At 42.7% G+C, this 23,992-nt stretch overlaps 1 protein-coding gene across 5 annotated transcripts in view; it reads right to left on the bottom strand.

Annotated features, from left to right (window-relative positions):
• Positions 1–23,619, bottom strand: part of CHRNA5 (cholinergic receptor nicotinic alpha 5 subunit) — a 50,134-nt gene extending 26,515 nt beyond the window's left edge. For 2 of the 5 annotated variants that reach the window (XR_015253032.1, XM_086711794.1), the window contains exon 1: positions 23,258–23,609. Coding sequence is in view for 4 of the 5 variants with exons in the window: in XM_086711794.1 (XP_086567920.1) it covers positions 23,258–23,384 (127 nt within the window). In the remaining variant the exon portion in view is untranslated. Of the gene's footprint in view, positions 1–22,579; positions 23,175–23,257 lie in introns of those variants that run through there. The other 3 variants (XM_086711795.1, XM_086711797.1, XM_086711796.1) reach the window with 3 other exon arrangements.
• Positions 23,620–23,992: the final 373 nt, after the last annotated feature.

Genomic DNA, 23,992 nt, shown 5'->3' with positions numbered 1-23,992 from the left:
TTTAGGTATCAGTTACTAGCAGAAAAGTGAAGCAGAATTTTTACTTAAGAACTGGACCTTAGGAATGAGCGGATGGCCCCTTCCTCTCACAGGCCCAGCTTTATAATGGTGGTTTAAGCCACGGGTCAGGCTTCTGCTTAACGAATACCCTTTCCTACATTTCATTTCTACTAAGAAACTTCCAACTCATAACTACGTGTTATCAGGAACAGAAGCAAGTGGTGGTAGATGTGGAAATTCAACTCCGGTCCCTGAAGAATTCTCTGAGCCCGCATGACGCTTAGATTGGCTGTCATCCCAGTGTCCCTTCAGCCCAGGGCCTGCACTCTCCTCTCGCTCTCTTCTCTCCTCCGTCTTTTCCTCCGCTCAGCAAGGGAATTACTTTCTCCTATCAAGTAGCAGCTTTGTTCTGATGAGTAGTGAAAGGGTTAACAGCACGCAGGGACAGACAGGGGCCCCGGGGAGGGGGACTGGCTGTGGCTGTGGGTGGGGGGGCTGCAGGGCAGCAGGTTTGGGGGAAGGAAAAAAAAGGATAAATTCCACAGACCTGCCTGTGCTGTGTGCCATGAACAGTCTCACAAACTGTTATCCAGTTCCTGATAAGGTCCCCCAAAAAAGGGACAAAAATCCTTGGCATCAACCCAGTGGGGACCCCTGTAACTCTCAGAGTTTTGTGCTTTCGCTCAATAAACTCTGCCGCTTTGCTCACTCTCTGCTGTCCCAAGATTCACTCCTCGTCCCCAGAGACAGGGACCAGCGTCTCTCCCACCCTCCTGTAACACTGCCATTATAGCGTGTACCAAGTCCCTTCTGTTCCCCGTGACGGACTAGGTTTTAGAAACTAAAAAAAAAAAAAAAAAAAAAGGCAAATTTTAACTCCTTATGTCTGTTTGCTGTCACATCCTGCTTCATCTCAAGTATGAGCACAGTACTACCTGACTGGAGCAGGTAGGAGGAAGGGCCAAAGCGTAAAAACAAACAAACAAACAACAACAACAACAACAAAAAACAGGAACAACATAAAAGGGGCATTTCATATTTCAAAAACATTATCTGTCACACTGATCTCCTCAAAACTAAAAATCACATTTTGCCCCTCGAATACCCAGCTCTACCTATCAAGAAATGACTGGGTCAGTGAGCTATGCTACTTCCAACATTTGAAACCAGAAAAACGGCTTTGTCAGTGTCATGAAGAAATGTCTCTCTCAAATCCCCCAAGTTTAAGAACTGGCGTGTGCACTTTCCCCTGGAGAGTCGGGGTACCTCCGTGTGGAAAAGCAGAGGCTTGCAACAGCGCCCGCCTCTTCCTGCAGCAGTGACGGACACACTTGGTGCCTGTGATTTGACCTTACTTTCAGTTCCTTATTGTCTCCAACTCGCTCAAAATCAGGAAGCACACCGTTTCCACCGGCTGCTACCTGCGAGTGACGGCGCACGGACGGACAGGCATTCCTGCGCAGCCACCTCCTTCCTCGTCCAACAACGCCCTTCCCTGCTGCCCACAGAGCCATTCTCAACACTTTTCCAGTCTACACCAGCGATCACAAACAATCCTAACTAAAAGCAAAATCTCTTATTCTAGGAGTTCTTACTGATAAAAATAAAATGCTGTCAGGCACACCTCCTTCGTGTACCATGAACAAGCCAGAAGGTGATTCACACTCTACATTAGTGGTTTTGTCTGACCAAAAAGTAAAAAACTAGAACACACACACGCCTGACAGTAATAGCTCTCCGTCATAGCGTGCTAATATGATATCCAACATGTCACTTAATAGAGGAATTTTGTCATTAGTCACTCCTGCTTTCTTTTCAAGGAGAATAACTTTGTGCCTGGGTTTATGAACTTCTTACCTACAGTAGGCCTTAAACCCAATTTTGTCACATAGAATTCATTCTACTTTGAATGATGTCTCTGGGATCTTGGTCTCTCTTCTTGATTTGGTAACAAAATTCCTCAATTTTATATTATTTATTCAAGAAAAGAATTGGTTCACCGGAGAGGGCACTGTCTTTTGCAAACATCATAAATGCTTTCTGGGTTGCCATTATTTGACAAAGTTTCACAGTAAAATAACCCTAGGGTACTGGGAAATGGATTATTGATATGGTTAAATCTGATTTTCAGATAATCATGGTTTTGCTTTCCTTTTTGGGGAGTACATGTGACATCGCTATACTTGCAGACTGATTTATCTGACCACATACAGACTTACACTCTGTATGCACACTACATTTATGGCAAAATTATGAATTGTACATTACTATTTATTTTCACTGTGTTAGCCACAGATCCTTCTTATAAAAGGGGATATATGCAAAATGATAGTAACAAAAAAAGCAAACTAAGCTAATGTCAATAATAATCTTTAAATTACATGAAGTCTAGCTAAACTCCACACCATTAACGTGTTAGATAAGACAGTCAATTCACTAAACACACATTCCTCAAGAAGGCAAATACTAAGAACACAAAAATGGAAAAACCATAGCTAATCTTACATTTCACGTTTGTGAGTGGTTTGCAAAAAACTCTAATTCCAGTGCTGACCATCGGACAGACCTCAGAAACGCCGATCCAGCTACAGTCTCCCGGAAGCTGCTGGCACGGGTGCCTCCAACCCTTACTTAGAGAGACTTTTGTTTCAAGGTACCCAACAATTACTTGCAGAAATGTTTTAGGAGGCCCGTAAAATCGCACTCAGCAATGGAGATCCTAAGAATTCTACTCTAGCTCTCCATTTATTTATAACAGAGAATCCCAAAAGGTCATTTCCAAGGATACTGCAACTAAAATGAACTTAAAGAAAGACCACTCATGAGGCACCTGTGTCTCCGACACAGAGCGCTCCTCTGAGTCCACACCTGAATGTCCATTTCTCATTCAAGATAGTGAAACCACATATAGTTTCAAAGAAATGTAACCTTGCTCCCTCATTTTAGTGTGGTCAAGAGGGAGGGATGCTGCAAAGCCGAAACCCTTAATCTGCACACTCGGCACCGCTAAATCACCCGTTAACCTCCATTTACCACAATTCTCTAATCTGTGTGAAACAGGGACATGGTAAAGGGACCACAGACTCAACGTGCACATAACCAAATACACGACCTTCCCTGTCCTGCCCGTTGCAGTGAATGGTTCCACCGTCTGCCGAGTTACAACTTTAAAACCTAGGAGTTGTCCTTTACATGACCTTCTCCCTCACGCGCATATCCAACCCATCAGGAAACCGTTGGTTTCACCTCTAAATGTTTCTCAGATCCGTGCATGTCTTCTCACCCCACTGCCGCTGTCCTAGCAGCGACAGCACGAGCTGTCTGTGTCTCTCATCAGGGCCAGAGCAAGCCTACTGCCCGAGGCAGGCTCCTCGCAGCTTCTCAGCCCCCGCAGTCAGTTCTCCATGCAGACAGCCAAGCGATCTTTCCAAACACAGATCTGACGGTACCTCCTTGCTTAAAACCCTTCTGTGGTTTTCATTAAGGCAGACCAAATCCTTAAGGCCACATCCCACCCGGTCTGTCCCCACCAGCCTCTCCTGGCGTGACTCTCCCCTGTGCTCTCTGCTCGAACCCACCACGGGCTTCCCTCCAGCAAGCAGTGTGCTTCTTCCCTGTCAGAGACACTCTCCCTCCCCCTCACCTACCTAACTCCCACTGGGCCTGCAGGTGCTAGCCCAGGCATCACTTCCTCAGGGATCTTCCCTGCCCCCAAAGTCTCCATTAGGATCCTCTGCATAAACCATGTTCCTTACCTGGGGTGCACTTATACAATCCTGCATGTGTTTGATCAATGTCTGTCTTCCCCACTATGGTGTAAATTGATGGCAATGGGTGTTTTATTCATCATATCCTCAGCACCTGACAACATAGTGGCACATAATAGGTGCTCAGTGTGTTGAATATATGATTGAATAAATGAATCAGCACCATCTGACAATTCCCATTTATCTCTAATGATTCAGCAACAATTACACAGCTACACAAATTTGCTCTTAACCACTGAGTCCCTAGACATAGCTTCTTGAAGTTAGAGATCCCACAATCACTGATTTCTACCTAAAACTTCCTCAATAGCCCAACAAAGATGATCTTCCTGCAGACTACTCTAGGCAGTAAAACCTTGCAAAAGCAGAAGGAAGCAGTTTTCTGTGCATTGAGCACTCTAGACACAGTGCAATGACAGTTCAATTAGAAGCTTTCCTCAAATCTATATGCTGTAAAGCTAATAATAATAATAATAATTAGAAAATCAGGGGCACCTGGGTGGCTCAGTCGGTTGAACATCCAACTTGATTTCAGCTCATGTCATGATTTCACAGTACATGGGTTCGAGCCCCATGTTGGGCTCCTGGACAGAACCTGCTTGGGATTCACTCTCTCTCCATCTCTCTCTCTCTCTCTGTCTGTCTCAAAATAAATAAACTTAAAAAAAAAAAAAGAATCTTCTTCCCCCCCAGAAAAAAAAAAAAAAAAGAAAAGAAAAGAAAGGAAATCAACCTACGTAAAGATCCTAAGTCACATCTCAGAAAAACAAAGGGAACCAAGGAGTGAAGCACACTAAAAATAAGATAAGAACAACAACAAAAAACAAATGGAGCGACTCTTCCAAAGTAAAGATACAACTAGTAAGGGAAAAACTAAATTGAATACCTAAAAAGTACAAATATGGATAATGTAACATTCTGAAGGATTTAAATTTGGGTTTTACAAATTCAGTTTTAACTCTGAACATCATTACTCCAGTATTGTCTCAAGTTGGAGGAATTATGAGAATGTTTTACCAAAAGAATTTCACTTTCAAGTTACCTAACGAAACCACATACATTTTCAAAAAAAGTAACCTTTCTCCTTAATTTTTAGTCGGATGAATAGGAAAGGACACAGAACTTCAAAGCTGAAAGACTTAGTCTACATACTTGACACTAATTATCTGTTAACCTCCATATGTCACAATTTTCTAAAATAAGGATATCTGCTGGCAAAATGTCAATAATTGTTAAAAGTGTATGGTGGCATGCCTGGGAGGCTCAGTCAGTTGAGCGCCTGACTTGGTTTGGGATCAGGTCACGATATCACAGTTTGTGAATTTGAGGCCTGTGTTGGGCTCCATGCTGATGGCACAGAGCCTGCTTGGGATTCTCTCTCTCCTCCTCTCTCTCTCACTCTGCCCTTCCCCTGCTCACATGCTCTCTCTCAAAATAAATAAATAAACTTAAGAAAAGAAAGTGTATGGCAAAAACTCTTCAATCCATTATTCTTGAATATTCTTGTGTATTTTTCAGCTTTTCCACTATAAAACATTATAAAAAGAATACCTTCTGCTTTGCTGCCTCACTGTTACGCAGATAAAGTAAAATAATGTACATTATTTTACAAAGTCAGGCAGTGTCTACAGTTTAAAATGTTTTTAAGGGGCACCTGACTCACTCAGTTGGAAGAGCATGCAACTCTTGATCTTGAAGTCATGAGTTCGAGCCCCATATCGGGTGTGGAGATTACTTTAAAAATAAAAATAAATTAAAAATAAATTAAAATAAATAAAATGATTTTAAAAAGTCTTCACTAAATTCAGTATGCAGCCAAAAGATATCTAAGGCTAATGATTAAAAAAAATTTTTTTTTGGCGGGGGGTCAGGTGGGGTGCCTGGGTGGCTCAGTCGGTTGAGCAACCGACTTCGGCTCAGGTCATGATCTCACGGTTTGTGAGTTCGAGCCCCACATCAGGGTCTGTGCTGATAGCTCGGAGCCTGGAGCCTGCTTCGGATTCTGTGTCTCCCTCTCTCTCTCTTTCTCTGGCCCTCCCCCGCTCGCACTCTGTCTCAGAAATAAACATTAAAAAAAATTTTTTTTTAATATTTTCTAAGTTTATTTTGAGAGAGTGCAAGCTTGAGAGGGGGAGTGGTGGGTGGGGGAGAAGTTCGAACTCATGAACCTCGAGATCATGACCTGCGCCAAAATCAAGAGTTGGACACAACCAACTGAGCCACCCAGGCGACCCTAGATAGCTAGGGACTTTTAAAACCGATTCTAGGGGGCGCCTGGGTGGCTCAGTCGGTTAAGCGTCCGAATTCGGCTCAGGTCACGATCACTGTCCGTGAGTTCGAGCCCCGCGTTGGGCTCTGTGCTGACAGCTCAGAGCCTGGAGCCTGTTTCAGATTCTGTGTCTCCCTCTCTCTCTGACCCTCCCCCGTTCATGCTCTGTCTCTCGCTGTCTCAAAAATAAATAAAAATAAGCGTTAAAAAAAAATTAAAAAAAAATTAAACCGATTCTAGAAAGATAAGACACAATAGTGTCCTTTACTGACATTCTTTCATGAGGAAACATGATTTTCTTATCAAAAAGCGTTGGGAAAAGTGAACCAAGGTGTTCTACAGCTACATATGTATATTAGCAGTATTTGTCAATCCTCAACTGAAGATAAATTAGCAGACATCATCTGCTATAATTTTAAGTTTCTCCTTAAATTCTTAAATCTTCAGCATCTGCTCCAACCTGAGTATAATAGAGCCAATGTGGGAGATCTAGTTAAATTCCTTCATTCGTGTGGCTGCTTAATGTGCCAGCCTCTGGGCGAGGTGCTAACGATAAAGCAGAAAACTCCAGTGCCTGCCCCCTGGGGTACAAATTTGCATGTTTATTTTTCATTTGATAATAACTACAACGTTGCATGGTGTGCAGAGATTTCCTCACAGTGTGAATGGCATTCCCTGATACGGTCAGAGGCATAATCTGCATACCTGAACATGGCTGTAGCCCTGCAGTCTGACACAGGATTTCTTAACTCAGTACCTCCCACATTTGGAGCTGGGTAACTTCCTTACAGAGGGGCTGTCCTCTGCACTACTGCACTGCGGGAGGTTTGGCAGCATCCCTGGCTTCTACCCGCTACATACCCCTCTTGACAACGTGACAACCAGAAATGTCTCCAGACGATGCCAAATGTCAGATGAATGGCGAAGGTGTGTTGCGAAACTACCCCAGATGAGAATCATTGGTCAAACACAACTAGCAGGGGTAGAACTAGGACCCAGTTTGTTTTCGATTTTCTCAAAATAGTACTTTAATTACAAAAGTAATATATGGTCATTGTCAAGATTCAAACCTGAAGCACATAACAAGTAGAAATTCTCATCCTCCTCCCCATATCCCTTCTTCCAAGGGTAAACACTGTTAAGTTTGATGTGTACACTTTAAAAAAATTTTTTAATATTTTTGAGAGAGAATGAGAAAGAGAGAGGGGAAGAGAGAGAGAGAGAGAGACAGTATGAGTGGAGGAGGGGCAAACAGAGCGGGAGACACAGATTCCAAAGCAGACTCCAGGTTCTGAGTTGTTAGCACAGAGCCTGGCACGGGGCTCAAACTCACAAACCTAGAGACCATGACCTGAGCCAAAGTCGCACACCCAACCAAGTGAGCCACCCAGGCATCCCCATGTACACACATTTTTAAATACACACGCAAAAGAGCAAATGTTTTCCTCTTTTTAAGTCCTGTGACTTACTGTTTTCATCCAGTATTATACATCAATATAATCCTTCTCCACTCCACTCTTCTCCACCCTTCCTTCATAAGCTGCAAAGCAGTGTGCATTGTGAGTGTATCATAATTTATTTAAGCTTTCACCATTGATGGGCATCTATGTAGTCTTCAATTTCCGGTTATTTCTAATAACACTCCAATGGGAAAAATGCTGTGTTGGCATCCTTGTACATCTATTTTTCCACACTTATATAAGGGTTTCTATGGCATTGACTTCTTAGAAGCAGAACTGCTGAGTCAGGGGTATACACATTTTAAATTTTGCGGAGTACTGCCAACGGCATCCCTTTCTTCTTCACAGGCAGCCACAAGAATGAAATACGATAATGCCCCTAAAGAGGCTTATAGAAGTGACGTACAATGTATTTACACATCCCTAGTTCATGGTTAAACCATTGCTGGGGCAGTTAATCCACTTTTCCAGGCTCCTTGTATTGTTTAACTTAACAAAAAGTGACTTGTATTCCTTTAAAAAAAAAAAAAACAATAAACCTCTTTACAGCAGTCCTAGGAGGGTTATTTTAAGCAATAGCAAGATAAAGCAGTGAACATAATCAATCATTTTGTAAATGAGAAGAAATGTGTGCTGTATCCAACATTCTCAATGTGACAAGTAAGTATGCTTACCAATCACTATTTTAAGGATTACAGATGAAATGCAGAGGATTTTTTTCACTCCAGGAATTTCATTACATTTTCTATTGATTCTTATAACAGAATTATAGGATAAAGTTTCTCTGTAACTGGTAAGCTTTAATAAACCTAATTTAACATATTTCCCTGACTCTCGGAAAACCTGCAGTAAGAAAATGACCTTAGACAGTGTTAAATTTAGGTCCAGTCAATAGTTCTCAAGGAGAGAACACACTTTCACACAAAAAAGAAAGTTCGAACATCATCAGATCAAGTAAATGCAGAGTTCACTGTCTTAATTTGACACCCTAAACCTCTCAACAGGCAAAGATGTGTATTATGAGCTAGTGTGTTTACAGTATTATAAATTATAGCACCTGGTGGTATATGAGTTGCCTCAGTTTGCTACAGTCTAGATGACCTTGATTTGATTCTTGCAAATCTCCTCCTCAGAGCTCTCTAATTGTGAATGAACATTGAGGGCTGGAAGGAAACAGGGAAAAGTGAAGGCAGCTGCTATTTGTTAGGATGGAGGGACAGTGCTTGTTTTCTTGGTTTCCATTGGTCTTATGTTGTTTGGGCTATAGTTTACTCTAAATTCACTATTTCCAAAATTATTGTCATCGGATCCTCTTGAAAATTCACTCAATTGAGATGAATGGAAAGCTATCTGCGAGCTTGCTAATCGGTGTGGAAATCTGACCGGCAGCACCCACATCCCCTGAGTGCTCGTTAGAGATGCGAATCTCGGGCCTGCCTCCACCTACCGAACCAGCATCTGCATTCTCTCTTTTTTTGTTTGTTTTTGTTTCAGTTTTTATTTAAATTCTAGTTAGTTAATATATGGTGTAATATTGGTTTCAGGAGTAGAACTTAGTGATTCATCACTTACATACAACACCCAGTGCTCATCCCAACAGTGCCCTCCTTATTGCCCATCTCCCACCTAGCCCATCCCCCACCCATCTCTCTCCCTCAACCCTCAGTTTGTTCTCTATTGTTAGAGTCTCTTACAGTTTGCTTCCCTATTTTTAGTTTCTTCCCCTATGTTCACCTGTTTTGTTTCTTAAATTCCATGAGTGAAATTACATAGTGTGTCTTTAACTTATTTCACTTTGCATAATACACTCTAGTTCCATCCATTTCATTGCAAATGGCAAGCTTTCACTCTTTTTTATGGAGATATATATATATATACGTTTATATACATATACATATACACACACACACACACACACACACACACACACACACACATATATATATATATATATATATATATATATATATATCACATCTTCTTTATCCATTCATCAGTCAGTGGACATAGGGGATTCCAGTGCACATTGTTTGGGAAGCCATAGTCTGCAAGACTTACAGCAGTGATTCTCAAAGGGTAGGGGTGAGGTGAACAATTTTGTCCCTTAAGGCACATTTAACTATATCTGGAGACATTTTTTGGTGAGTGCTACAGGCATCTTGTGGATAGAGGCCAGAAATGCCACCTCACAATTTACAATGCACAGGATTATCTCCCATAAAAAAGAGACTCTGACTTAAGAAAAAAAAAGTTTTGCCCAATTCCATATGTACACTGTTGATCGTAAAATAAAGAGAAACAAAAATATCAAGGGTTCATACTGTGAGGTTCCAGTTCACGACAGTGATGTAGGAAGATCCTGCACTCACCTCCTCCCACAGACACACTGAGTCTACAGCTGGATATGGGACAATTTCTTCCTAAATAAACCTAAAGGCTGGCTGAGCTATGACTATACATAAGGCAAATGAGAAGAAAACCACATCCAAGAAGGCAAGACAGCCTGGGACACGATCTTGCCATCAAACCCAACCCTGCAGAGCAACCCATAACCAGGAGAAAACTCAAAACCCAGAGCTTCCCCACAAGGAGCAAAGGATTCAAATCCCACATCGAGCACCTTAACATTTAGACCCTGCAACTGAGAAATGAGCCCCCAAACATCTAACTTTGAAAACCAAGAGGGCTCACACGCTGAGACCCACAAGACTGTAACAATTTGGAAGACAGCTCTCATCAGGGCCTGTGCAAGCAGACTTACCCAGTCCAGGGAGCAGCTCAGAGGCAGCCCATTGCCCAGACTTAAAGTGAAGGAGCCTCACTGGCTTAAAGCACTGTTCTGATGGGTAGGCATCTGATGTAACACATGCACCCGGAGTCTACTGGAATAGTCTCCAGGGATGCAGACTGCCGGGGGCCATCTTTGAGCTCTCCTGTTGTCATGATGCAGAGCAACAGTACCCTCGTGCGTGCACGCATCTGGTCTCCCCGTCTCTGTGGCTGCCACCCAGGGGACGCTTCTTGACTGCCTGGCTCTAAAGGCCAGTGGAGCCTGCTCTCCTGGTCCCGTGGGGCTGTAACAATTGGTGCCACCCAAAAAGTAGTTCATACTCCTGTCTGATAACCCTGATTTTTGCAGCTACTGACAAGGGACATCTGTTCATCACCTGGCTCTGGTGGCCAGTGGGGCTTGTGCTGGTGGGTCCCGCAGGACTGTAACCGCTTGAAAAAGAGTTCTCAAACAGCTACGACCCCCAAGCCATAGCAAGAGGCGACAGAACCGTGAGCTTAGTCTTCCTGTGAAAGAGGCCTACTAGCTAACCACCACGGCTATGGCCTGAGAGGCAGATTTCTCATTAAACACTCATCTAAGGGCCGACTGTGAACTCTTCCAGAGACCTCAGAGGGGAGGCACTATCTTTGCTCTCTCCCTCTGTTGCACTCCAGAGGACCAGTGTCTCATCTCCTGGAAGGAAGCTCTACATATGGCCGGTGACCTTTTACAGCTGGTGCCCAGTTTTTGCAGCTGCTGCCCAGAGGATGCCCCATGATCACATGGCTCTGGGCGAGGGAAGAGGTGAAGAGTGTTGCATTCCTGGGTCTCATGGGACCATGGCAATGGAAGAGACAGTTCTTGGCAGACCACCACCCCTAGGGCACTGCCCAGACAGCAGACAGACAGACAACATGTTCCCCCAGTCTTTCTGTGAAGGAGGCCTCTTTGCCTCTCCCAGAGCTTTACCGTAAAAGACAGGCTTCAGGCTTAGCATACACCTAGTGGACTATGGATGCTCTTAAGGAACACTGGCTATGTACAACATCTTGGTTCTCTCCCTCTGCCTTGCTCCAGATGGCCAACATCTCCCAGAAAAGAGCTGGTACACTCATATGGAGCCCTGGTTTTTACAACTGTCACCCAGGGGATACTGCCAGATCACCTGGCTAAAGGGGCTAACTTTTGTGGTCCCACAGGACTATATATATTAGCATGCTTTTAAAAGCTGCTACCTGAGAGGCACTTGGCTGGCTCAATTGGTAGAGCCTGTGACTCTTGATCATGAGTTCAAACCCCACAATGGGCATATAGCTTACTTTAAATAACTGAATAAACAAATTAGTTAAATAATTAAATTAAATTAAATTAAATTAAATTAAATTAAATTAAATTCTGCTACCTGAGGGTCTGGCTACCAAACACTCTGAATGTAGGTACTAAGATCCTCCCCTTAGGTATGCTGACAGGTCTTGGGCACATCTTCACCTACTGGAAGCTATTAAAAATATAACAGGCTGCTGGGGCACCTGGGTGGCTCAGTCAGTTAAGTGTCCAACTCTCGATCTTGGCTCAGGTCTTGATCTCAGGGTCGTGAGTTCAAGCCCCATGTTGGGCTCCCCACTGGGCATGAAGCCTACTGAAAAATAAAAAACAGTGGCTGTAAACTCCCCTAACCTGGGGAAGGAAACAGACATCCCAATCCAGGAAGCCCAGAGAGTCCCAAACAAGCTCCAGCAGATTTTTCAGCAGAAACTTTGCAGGCCAGAAGGGAATGGCATGATATATTCCAACTGCTGAAAGGGAAAAATTTCCAACCAAGAATATGCTACCCAGGAGATTTATCATTCAGAATTAAAGGAGAGATAAAGAGTTTTCCTGACAAGCAAAAGCTAAAGAAGTTCATGACCACTATATCAGCCTTACAAGAAATGTTAAAGGGACCTCTTTAAGCTGAAAAGAAAGAGCACTAATTAGTAACAAAAAAATATATGGAAGAATAAATCTCACTGGAAAGATAAATATGTAGTAAAAATAGTGGATTAATTACTTACAAAGCTAGTATGAAAGTTACAAGACAAAAATAAAAATAGCAATGTTTACAATAACTAATTAAGGGAAACCCAACATAAAAAAATGCAAAATGTAAAACATGGGCCAGGGAAAGAGTGAAAATATTGAGCTTTGGAATGGGATCAAACTTAAGTTGTTATCAATTTAAAATAGACTGTTATACACATAAGTTGTTTTATGTAAGCCTCATGGTAACCACAAAGCAAAAACCTATTATAAATATACAAATGGTAAAGAGAAAGGAATATAATATACCACTAAAGAAAATCATCAAACCACAGAGGAAGATAGCAAAAACAGAGAGGAACTACAAAACAATCAAATACGATTGTTACATAATGATAAAGAGTACAGTCCAAAAAAGGATGTAACATTTATTAATATTTATTCACCCAACTTTGGAGGACCTAAATATATAAAGCTAATATTAACAGATCTAAAGGGAGAAATAGATAGCAACACAATAATAGTAAGAGATTTTAATATCCCACTTACATAAATGGATACATCATCTAGACATAAACCAAGAAAATATCAGCATTAAAGGATTCATTAGATCAGATTGACTTAGATATGTACAGAACATTCCATCCAGAGCAACAGAATACATATTCTTCTCAAATGCGCATGGAACATTTTCCAGGATAGATCATATGGTAGACCACAAATCAAGTCTTAATAAATTTAAGAGGATTAAAATCACCTCAAGCATCTTTACCAATACAACAGCATGAAACTGGAAATTAATTACATGAGTAAAACTGGAAAATTCAGATATGCAGATATTAAACAGCATGCTACCAAAAAGCCAACAAGTCAAAGAAGCAATCAAAAGAGAAATCAAAAAATATCCTGAGACAAATGAAAATGGAAATATAAATATCAAAATTTATGGGATGCAGCAAAAACAGTTTTAAAAGGGAAGTTCATAGCTATAAACGTCTACCTCAAGAAACAAGAAAAGTCTAAAAAAAACAACCTAACTTTACACTTCAAGGAGCTAGACAGGGTGCCTAGTTGGCTCAGGCAGTTGAACATCATTCAGACTCTTGACTTCTCTCAGGTCATGAAATCAGGGTTGTGGGATCAAGCCCTGCATTGGGCTCCATGCTGAGCATGGAACCTGTTTAAGATTCTCTCTCTCTCTCTCTCTCTCTCTCCCCCTCTCCCTCTGCCCCTCTCCCCTGTTTGTGCTCTCTCTCTCTCTCTAAAATAAAAAATAAAAATAATTTAAAATTAAAAAAAAATGAGCTAGAAAAAGATGAACAAAGCCCAATAATGAAGCTTAGAGAAGAAATAAATGAAATAATAAAACTAAAAAATAAAACACAGACCAATGAAACTAAGAGCTGATTCTCTGTAAGATAAAACTGACAAACTCTTAGCTAGACTCACCAAGAAAAAAAAGGGAACCCAAATAAATAAAATCAGAATTAAACAAGAGATGTTACAAATGATACCACAGAAATACAAAGGATCACAAAAGACTGTTTTGAACAGTTATATGCCAACAAATTGGACAACCTAGAATAGATAAATTCCTACCAACATACAATTTACCAAGACTGAATCATGATGAAATAGAAAATCTGAGCTGACTGATAACTAGTAAGGAGATTGAATCAGTAATTAAAAGCTTCCCAAAGAAGAAAAACCCAGAACCAGATGGCTTCACTGGTGAATTCTACCAAATATTCAAAGAAGAATTAATACCAATTGTTCTCAAACTCTTCAAAAAAAAAAAAAATAGAAGGAGAAGGAACACTTTCAAATTCATCCTATGAGGCCAGTATTACCCCAATACCAAAACCTTACAAGGATGCCATAGAAAGGAAAATTACAGGCCAATATTCCTAATAAACATAGATACAATAACCCTCAACAAAATATGTGAGCAAACTGAATCACTAACACCTTAAAAGGATCACTCAACATGATCAAGTGGGATTTATTCCATGGGTGCAAGGATAGTTTAAAATCCACAAACCAGAGGTGCCTGGGTGGCTCAGTCAGTTAAGCACCCAGCTCTTGATTTCAGTTCAGGTCATGATCCAGTGGTTTTCAAGATTGACCCCCATCAGGCTCTGTGCTGATGGCGTGGAGCCTACTTGGGATTTTCTCTCTCTCTCTCTCTCTCTCTCTCTCTCTCTCTCTCTCTCTCTCTCTCTCCACCTCTCCCCTGCTCATGCTCTCTCACTCAAAATAAATAAATAAACTGTTTTTAAAAACCCACAATCCAGTAAGGGTGCCTGGGTGGCTCAGTTGGTTGAGCATCCGACTTCAGCATAGGTCATGATATCGTTGTTCATGGGTTCAAGCCCCACATCGGGTTCTGCACTGTTGGTGCAGAGCCTGCTTGGGATTCTCGCTCTCTTCTCTCTCTGACCCTCCCCCACTAGTGCTTTCTCGCTCTCTCTCAAAATAAATAAAAAAAAAAAATCCACAATCTAGTCAACGTGATATACCACATTAACAAATTAAAGGATAAAAATCACATGATCATCTGAATACAGAAAAGCACTTGACAAAATTCAATGTTCATTCATGATAAAAACTAGTACAAAGTGGACACTGAGAAAATCTACCTCAACATCATAAAGGCCATATATGACAAGCCCACAGCTAACACAAAACTCAATAATGAAAAGCTGAAAGCTTTTCCTAAGATCAAGAACAAGACAAGGATGCCCACTCTCACCACTTTTATTCAACATAGTATTGAAAGTCCTAGCCAGAGCAATAAAGCAAGAATAAGAAATAATGGGCGCCTAGGTGGCTCAGTCAGTTAAGCAATGAACTTCGGCTCAGGACATGATCTCACAGTTTATGAGTTCAAGCCCCACATCGGATGAGTTTGAGCCCTGCATTGGGTGAGCTTAAGCCCCACACTGGGTGAGCATAAGCCCTGATGCGGGTGAGCCCCACTTCTCCCTCTCTCTCTACCCCTCACTCATTTGTTCTCTCTCTCTCTCTCTGTCTCTCAAAAAAAAAAAAAAAAAAAAAAGAATAAGAAATAAAAGGTATCCACATTGGTAAGGAAGAAGTAAAACTGTCACTATTTGCAGATGACATGTTATATATAAAGACTCCACCAAAAAAACTGTTAAAGTTAAGATTTAAAATCAGTTAGATTTAGTTAAGCTGCAGGATACAAAATCAACACACACAAAAACATGTGCTGCATTTCTACATACTAACAGCAAACTATCAGAAAGAGAATTTTTTTAAAAAGTCTCATTTACAACTGCATCAAAAAGAATAAAATACCCAAGAATAGATTTAACCAAGGAGATGAAACACCCATATTGAAAACTACATGACATTAAAGAAATTGAAGACAATAGAAATAAATGGAAAGATATTCCATGCTCATGGATTGAACACATTGTCAAAATGTCTATACTACCCAAAACAATCTGCAGATTCAACACAATCCCTATCAAAATTCTAATAGCATTTTTCAAAGAAATAGAACCAATAATACTAAAAAAAAAAATTAAAAAAAAAAAAAAAAACCCGAATAGCCAACGCAACGTTGAGAAAGAAGAACAAAGCTGGAGTCATCATGTTCCCTGGATTCAAACTATATTACAAATCTATAGTAATTAAAACAGTATGGAATTGCCATAAAAACAGACACACAGATCAATGTAACAGAATAAAGAGCTCAAAAATAAACTCATGCTTACACGGTCAATTAATTTATGACAAAAAAGCCAAGAATATACAAGGAGGAAAGGACAGTCTAATAAATGATGTTGGTAACGGGCACCTGGGTGTCTCAGTCTGTTGAGTGTCTGACTCTTGATTTCCACTCAGGTCATGCTCCCAGGTTCTTGCGATCCAGCCCCATGTCAGGCTCTACACAGAGAGCGTAGAGCCTGCTTAAGATTCTCTTTCTCCCTCTGTCTCTGCCCTTCTCCCATGCCTATGTTCATGCATGTGCTTGCTCGCTCTCTCTCTCTCTCTCTCTCAAAATACATAAACATCTGGGGGGTGGGAGAGGGTGTGTGTGATGGGTACTGAGGAGGGCACCTGTTGGGATAAGCACTGTGTGTTGTATAGAAACCAATTTGACAATAAATTTCATTTAAAAAAATAAACATCTAAAAATAAATAAATAAATAAATAAATGGTGTTGGGAAAACTAGACAGCTAGATGCAAAGGAATGAAACTGGACCACTTCCTTATACCATGCACAAAAACTACCTCAAAATGGTTTAAAGACTTGAACGTAAAAGCTGAAAACCATGGGGCGCCTGGGTGGCTCGGTCGGTTAAGCGTCCGACTTTGGCTCAGGTCATGATCTCACAGCTCGTGGGTTTCAGCCCCACATCATGCTCTGTGCTCACAGCTCAGAGCCTGGAGTCTGCTTTGGATTCTGTGTCTCCCTCTCTCTCTGCCCCTCCCCTGCTCACATTCTGTCTCTCTCTCTCAAAAATAAATAAATGTTAAAAAAAATTTTTTTAAATAAATGTTAAGAAAAAAAATTGCAGGGCATCCAGGTGGTTCAGTTGATTAAGCCTCCAACTTCAGCTCAGGTTATGATCTCACAGCTCGTGGGTTCGAGCCCCACGTCGGGCTCTGTGTTGACAGCTCAGAGTCTGGAGCCTGCTTCGGATTCTGTGTCTCCCTCCCTCTCTGCCCCTCTCCCATTCGTGCTCTGTCTCTCTCTCTCTCTCTCAAAAATAAATAAACATTAAAAATAATTTTTTTTAATCTGAAACCACAAAACTCCTAGAAGAAATTGTTGGTGGTAAGCTCCCTGACACAGGTCTTGGTGATAATTTTCTGAATCTGACACCAAAAGCAAAATTAACATAAGCAAAAATACGTAGAGCTACACAATACTTGAAAGCTTGTGCACAGCAAAGGGAACCACACATGCATAGAGAAAAAGATGAATGGACTAATACCAAATTGTTAGCAGTTACTAGCTGGCACTTGCAGGTGTTGGTGTACGAGGGCAAACTTTTCAATTTCTTTTCTTTTCTTTTTTTTTTTTTTGCATTAAACATGTTAAACTCCTTGGGAACGCAAGCTGGTGCAGCCATTCTGGAAAACAGTATGGAGGTTCTTCAAAAAACTAAAAATAGAACTACCCTATGACCCAGCAACTGCACGACTAGGTATGTATCCAAGGGATACAGGTGTGCTGTTTCAAAGGGACACATGCCCCCCAATGTTTACAGCAGCACTATCAACAATAGCCAAAGTATGGAAAGAGCCCAATGTCCATCGATGGATGAATGGATAAAGATGTGGTGTGTGTGTCCATTCCACACACAATGGAATATTACTCGGCGATCAAAAAGAATGAAATCTTGCCATCTGCAACTACGTGGATGGAACTAGAGGGCATTATGCTAAGTGAAATTAGTCAGAGAAAAACAAATATCATATGACTTCACTCACATGAGGACTTTAAGATACAAAAGAGATGAACATAAGGGAAAAAAAATAATATAAAAACAGGGAAGGGGACAAAACAGAAGAGACTCATAAATATGGAGAACAAACAGAGGGTTACTGGAGGGGGTGTGGGAGAGGGGATGGGCTAAATGGGGAAGGGGCACTAAGGAATCTACTCCTGAAATCATTGTTGCACTAGATGCTGACTAATTTGGATGTAATTTTTTTAAAAATAAAATTAAAAAAATAAAATAACATAAAAGGTTGTTTGGAATCAAAATGTAAAATGAACTGTAGCATGCTTTGGATTTATCCTATAGACATGAACTTTAAATAAACAAAAAGAAGAAGGGGAAGAAAGGGAAGAAGACGAAGACAAAGAAGAAGAAAAGGAAAAGGAGGAGGAGGAGGAGGGGAGAGGGAGGAGGAGGGGGAGGAGAAAGGGAAGAAGGAGGAGAAAAAGAAGAAGAAACAGAAGAGATAAAAGGAGAAGGGGAGGAGGAGGGAGGAGGAGGAAGAGGAGGAGGAGGAGGAGGAGGAGGAGGAGGAGGAGGAGGAGGAGGATGACAACAAGAAAAACCAGAAGAAGAAGAAGCAAGGAGAAGGAAAGAATACTAAGAGTTCTGCTAATATGGTTAGAACTATTAAGTACTAATTTCAAAGAGGTTTGAAAATTTGCAATTTATCATTTTAATTCTGTTCACTTGAATATTTCATGTGTATTTGAGATTTTATGTTGTATAAATTTGTATTTTCAAATTCAAAAACTTTCACGCTTTCTGTTATATGTTCTGGTTCTAAAATAAGTCAATGCTGATTCAAAGAATAAAAAGTCCATACTATGCCTTAGGAAAAAAAAAAACAAACATGTAAACTCCTACTAGAAAAGAATACTCTTTTCAAAAGTGAGAAAAACAAAAGGTAATGGTGTGGATGTAGCAATAGAGTACTAGCATACCCACATTCCAGGCTCCACCATATATAAAAATGGGGCAAAAAGCAGCATTTGAGAGGGCTACAGAGAAATCTGTTTGAGGTGAGCCAGGCTGCTAAGACCTAGAGGTGGAGAGAATGTTTTGTAGAATCCTGACCTCACTTTCCTTTGAGACTGTTATGCCTGGCATGTTTCTACTAAAGCCCCTACCACACTTTGGTGCAAATGTTTGTTTATGTAACTGTCAAAACATATTAGATTCACTCCTCAAAAAAAAAAGTCCACGCTATGCTTTTTGTCAGAATTCAAATATTCATAGTTAATTCCTATTTTTACTGGTAAAAGGCTTTATTTTATAATTCTACTTAAGAAAAAAAGAGTATACATTTTCTGAATTAAACACAGGAGAGATAAGATCATGCTTCCCTAAAATGGAAACTGACCATTTAAATTAAAATTTTAGTTAAAGACAGAAAAGGATCATTAAAATAACCTCTTCTATCCTACTGTCATTATAAAACTATACCTATCCTATTCTGGGGAGCAAACTTCTAATCAAACAAGTTATAAGCTTTTTTTTTCAAAAACTATTCCAATATTTACCAACTCACATTGTCAAGACATGCTTATTTACTATTAAATTTAAAATTACATCTGAAAAAAATTAATTTCAATTCTTAAGGGAGAAGAATAATATTAGAAGAAAAATGTTCTGTCCTAAAATTACTATACTAAAAACCCATATCCTAATTATAAAAAATTACCTGCTAGATCTAATTTGTAGATTATAAATGGAAAAAAGCCCATTCTGACAAATGACTGAAAACCTTTCAAAGAAACATTAATAGACTACATTAATAAACTCAGCTACATCAGGAAATGTACAGACAACCCTACCTTCCAGGTGTTCGCACTCTAGCTCATAGAGCATGTTCAGTATTTGCAAGGAAACCAAAATAATTTTTAATTATAAATAGTATGAAAAGTTTGCCTAACGACCTGAGGCACCTAGAGACTCTTTTGGATGTAATCACAAAAGTAGAGATGACAGCCACTATGTGTGTTTCTGTTAGCTTCTGAAAATATTAATGAAAATAACTACAGATGAGAAGAAAAAAATCTTTCATAGCTCTCATTTTCTACTAAATAGTTATTTTAGTTCCCTCTTAATGACAGAACTCAGTTACCATACACACTAAAAATAAAGTTTCAACCATTTAAAATGTCACACAGCTAAGAAATATAACTAATGACTATTTTCCATAAATCATTGTCCCAACCATGGTCAGGTCAGTTTAAAAGGCTTGTATTACCTTAATGCATAATTATTTTTTTTTAAGTTTTTTTTATTTTTAGTAATCTCTACTCCCAAAATGGGGGGCTCGAACTCATGACCCCAAAAGCAAGAGTTGCATGCTCTTCTGACTGAGCCAGCCAGGCGCCCCACTAATTATTCTTTAATATAGACAAAATTGCCTCTTGAGCCACTTTCAAACTCTGCAATCTTCCATTACCCATGTAAGTATGGCTGCTGGCAGACAAGACAATTTTTTCCCCGAGGACTGGCTCACATAAAACCGTAAGAATGACTACTAAAACTCTAAGATAAATATAAAAACAACAAAATGTAATTATAAAACTAATTATGACTGAAAGGACATAAGCGTCTACTACCACCTTCTCATTTTAAAGAGGGAGAAATAAAAAAATCAGCAAGGTCAAGTTATCTGCCCAAGGAAACAGCAAGCTAGTGGGCAGGTCTCCAGATAGTACTTTCTGCCACCCTACATTCAAAGGCGGTTACACACACATCCTATCAACATTTAGGAGCAAGTGTGCAATTCCATCATCCACTTAATATCACTGTGTCCACAAATGATCACTGACTAAGAGCACACAGAATCTTGGAACGTTAGAGCTAGTGCTGGGGAGCCATTAATGATCCCTCATCTTACACATGAGTAAACTAATACCCAGAGAGAGATTTTTACTGCTGCGTTTATTCATCCACAAGCATTTACGGGACTCCTACAACAAGCCAGCTCTTGGAGACACGAAGATAAACAGGGTAAGATCCCAGTTCGCACTCTTAACTATAGAGAACAAACTGATGGTGACCAGAGGGAGGTGGGGGGAACAGGTGAAATAGAGGAAGGGGACTAAGGGCATACTTATGATGAGCACCGACTAACGTACATAATTCTTGAATCACTCTATTGTGCATCTGACGCTAATGTAGTGTGGTACGTCAACTATACTGGAATTAAAACTGAAAAAGAAAGATCCCAGCTCTTAAGGAGCTCGTGTGGGGAAAAGGGAAAAGAGAACATAAAAGTAATACGGCATGAAAGCTACTTTAAAAGAGACATTTGCTAAGCGGAGTGGGGGCAGAAAGGAGGGCTTAATCAGCCCTGATTGTTTGACGATAGCACTGAACACCAGGCAGGAACACATAGCTACCGGCCCTGGCTAATGCTTGGCTGCAATGTTTTATATTAAAACAGGTAAGGGGCGTCTGGGCGGCTCAGCCAGTTAAGCGTGGGACTTCGGCTCAGGTCATGATCTCGTGGTTCCTGGGTTCCAGCCCCGCGTCGGGCTCTGTGCTGACAGCTCGGAGTCTGGGGCCTGCTTTGGGTTCTGTGTCTCCCTCTCTCGCTGCCCCTCCCCTGCTCCAGCTCTGTCTCTCAAAGATAAAAATAAATAAACATTATTAAAAAAAAAAAAACATAGGAAAAGTTCCACTTTCACCAAAAGATGCAGGGAAGCACCATTTTCTGGAACTGTCAGGCACAGCACCCGGCATTTCACACATATTACTTAATTCTGAAGATGACTCAGAGGTAAGCGATATTATCCCCATTTTTTGCAAAGGAAGCCAACCAAAACAAACAATACACCGGTCGTAATCTGAGCCCAGGTTTGTCTGGCTCCAAAATTTTTGTATTTTTTTTTTTTAATGTTTATTTATTTATTTGGAGGGACAGCCTGGGCAAGCAGGGGAGGGGCGGGGGGGGGGGGGGCGGAGAGAGAATCCCAAGCAGGCTCCGCACTGTCCGCGCAGCGCCCAACGCGGCCGAACCTACAAACGGAAGACGGTGACTGATCTGAAACCAAGAGCCAGACGCTTAACGCCCTGAGCCCCGCAGGCGCCCCAGCCCAGGGGTTTCTCCAAATGTTTCAGTCACCTCCACGTTCTCTCTCGTCAGTCTAGGGAGGCAGTGCGTCCTGCAACAAATAATGCTCATCTTCCAGATCATTACTTCCTAGAACCAGAAATCAGCTTAAAAAGCTTGAGACAGGGGCGCCTGGGTGGCTCAGTCGGTTGGGCGTCCAACTTCGGCTCGGGTCATGATTTCGCGGTCCGTGAGTTCGAGCCCCGCGTCGGGCTCTGTGCTGATGGCTCAGAGCCTGGAGCCTGTTTCAGATTCTGTGTCTCCCTCTCTCTCTGACCCTCCCCCAATCACGCTCTGCCTCTCTGTCTCTGAGAAATGAATAAACCTTAAAAAAAAAAAAAAAAAAAAAAAAAAGAGGGGAGCCTGGGTGGCTCAGTCGGTTAAGCGTCCGACTTCGGCTCAGGTCGTGATCTCGCGGTCCGTGAGTTCGAGCCCCGCGTCGGGCTCTGGGCTGATGGCTCAGAGCCTGGAGCCTGTTTCAGATTCTGTGTCTCCCTCTCTCTCTGCTCCTCCCCCGTTCATGCTTTGTCTCTCTGTGTCTCAAAAATAAATAAACGCTAAAAAAAAAAAAAAAAAAAAAAAAAAAAAAAAAAAAAAAGCTTAAGACAAGAAAAGCCTCTCCCCATACCCAAATAACGTCTCCTCCAAGAAACTAACGCCTAAAAACCGAAACACTGATGTGAACGTCGGCGTTCATCTCCCCCAGGAGATCCTTACCTTTCCTGTGTTTAGACCACATCACAGGCGCTGCATCAACGGTCGTATCTTTCTCGAAGACACTGACAGGACCCTGAAATGTTCTAAAGCACTTGGAATCTGAACACGTACTAAGTATTTTCTTTTGTCGTTTCTACCGTCCAAAGGGTCTGAACACGCACGACGCTCTGAGGGGCTAACAAGACCTCAGGGTGCGGGGGGGGGGGGGGTGCGGGGGGGGCGGCGGGGGCCGGCCGCCCCGCCTTCCACAACTGACACCTGCCACCCTCGTGCGAGCTGGCTGCCGGGACGAGCGCGGGAGGAGGACGGCGGCGAGGGGAAGAAGACCAAATCTCAACGCCTGGGGCCAGCCCGCAGACCTGCCGTGGACAAAGTCACAACGTGGGAAGCCCGGCCGAAAGCCCGAGGGGAACCACGGCATCTGTCCCTGAGAAAGTTGTGCCGAGGTGTACGCTATGCACCCCGCAGTCCGCCGTGATGCGGGTCAGGGAACAAAACCCCAAGTGGCCTTCTCGGCATCTAAGTGGACGCATCTGGCCATTTGAACGGAAACTTCACTCAAGCCCCAGGAGAAAACCGCGCTCTGCGACCACGTCTTTCGGCCCCGAGCCGCCCCGCGACCCCCGGCCGCCCCCGGGACCCTGCTCTGAGCGCCGCCCTCCCGACGCCCAGGCTCACCTCCAGGCGCGCCGCCCCCCGCGCCGGCTGGGCCCCAGGGCCCCGCGACCAGCTGAAACAGGAGGAGGAGGCGGAGCGGGCGGGACGCGAGACCCAGAACCGCGGGCGATGAGCCCCACGCCGACATCGCCGGGACCCACGCGGGAACGCGGGCACACGCCTCACGACGGCCGCGCGGGAAAGGAACGCGGGCTCCGGAGGGTCGGAGCCGGGAGGCGGGCGGGAGCCAAGGGAGAGCGGACGCCGCCGAGGAGGGGCCGCTCGGCTCCTCAGACCCCGGCGGGCGAGGCCACCTCAGCCGCGAAGATTCCGGCGGGCTCGGGGCGCGTGAGGAGGCTCTCGCGCCTGGCCCCGCCCCTTCGCCCTGGCCCCGCCCCGTCTGCTCGGAGTCCCGCCTCCCTCCTCCCGGTCCCGCCTTTGGCCTCGCTCAGCTTCGAGCTAGAGCCCCGCCTTTTCCGCCCCTGGCCCCGCCCCTGGCTGGCTCCGCCCCCGGGCCCGAAAGCCCGCCGAGAGGGTCCTGCGTTCAGGCCCGGGAAACAGAAGACGAGAGGACCGTGCAGCTAGCTGGTCGGCCGGCCGGTGAGACGTCTGGCCTCCGGCGACCCGGGCAGGCCCCCGCCTCCCTGTGTTCACCACCATCAACTAACGTCTGCGTTGTGCTCACCACCCGGGGAAAGCAGACGAACAGACTGCGCCCAGCCAACTGGAGGAAGTTTCTGCCCCAGAACAGAGCTC

The sequence above is a fragment of the Puma concolor genome, chromosome B3 (assembly GCF_028749965.1).
Source record: "Puma concolor isolate L17-30 chromosome B3, mPumCon1.1.hap2, whole genome shotgun sequence".
Classification (NCBI taxonomy): Eukaryota; Metazoa; Chordata; class Mammalia; order Carnivora; family Felidae; genus Puma; species Puma concolor.
This window is presented reverse-complemented; position numbering and strand designations above follow the sequence as displayed.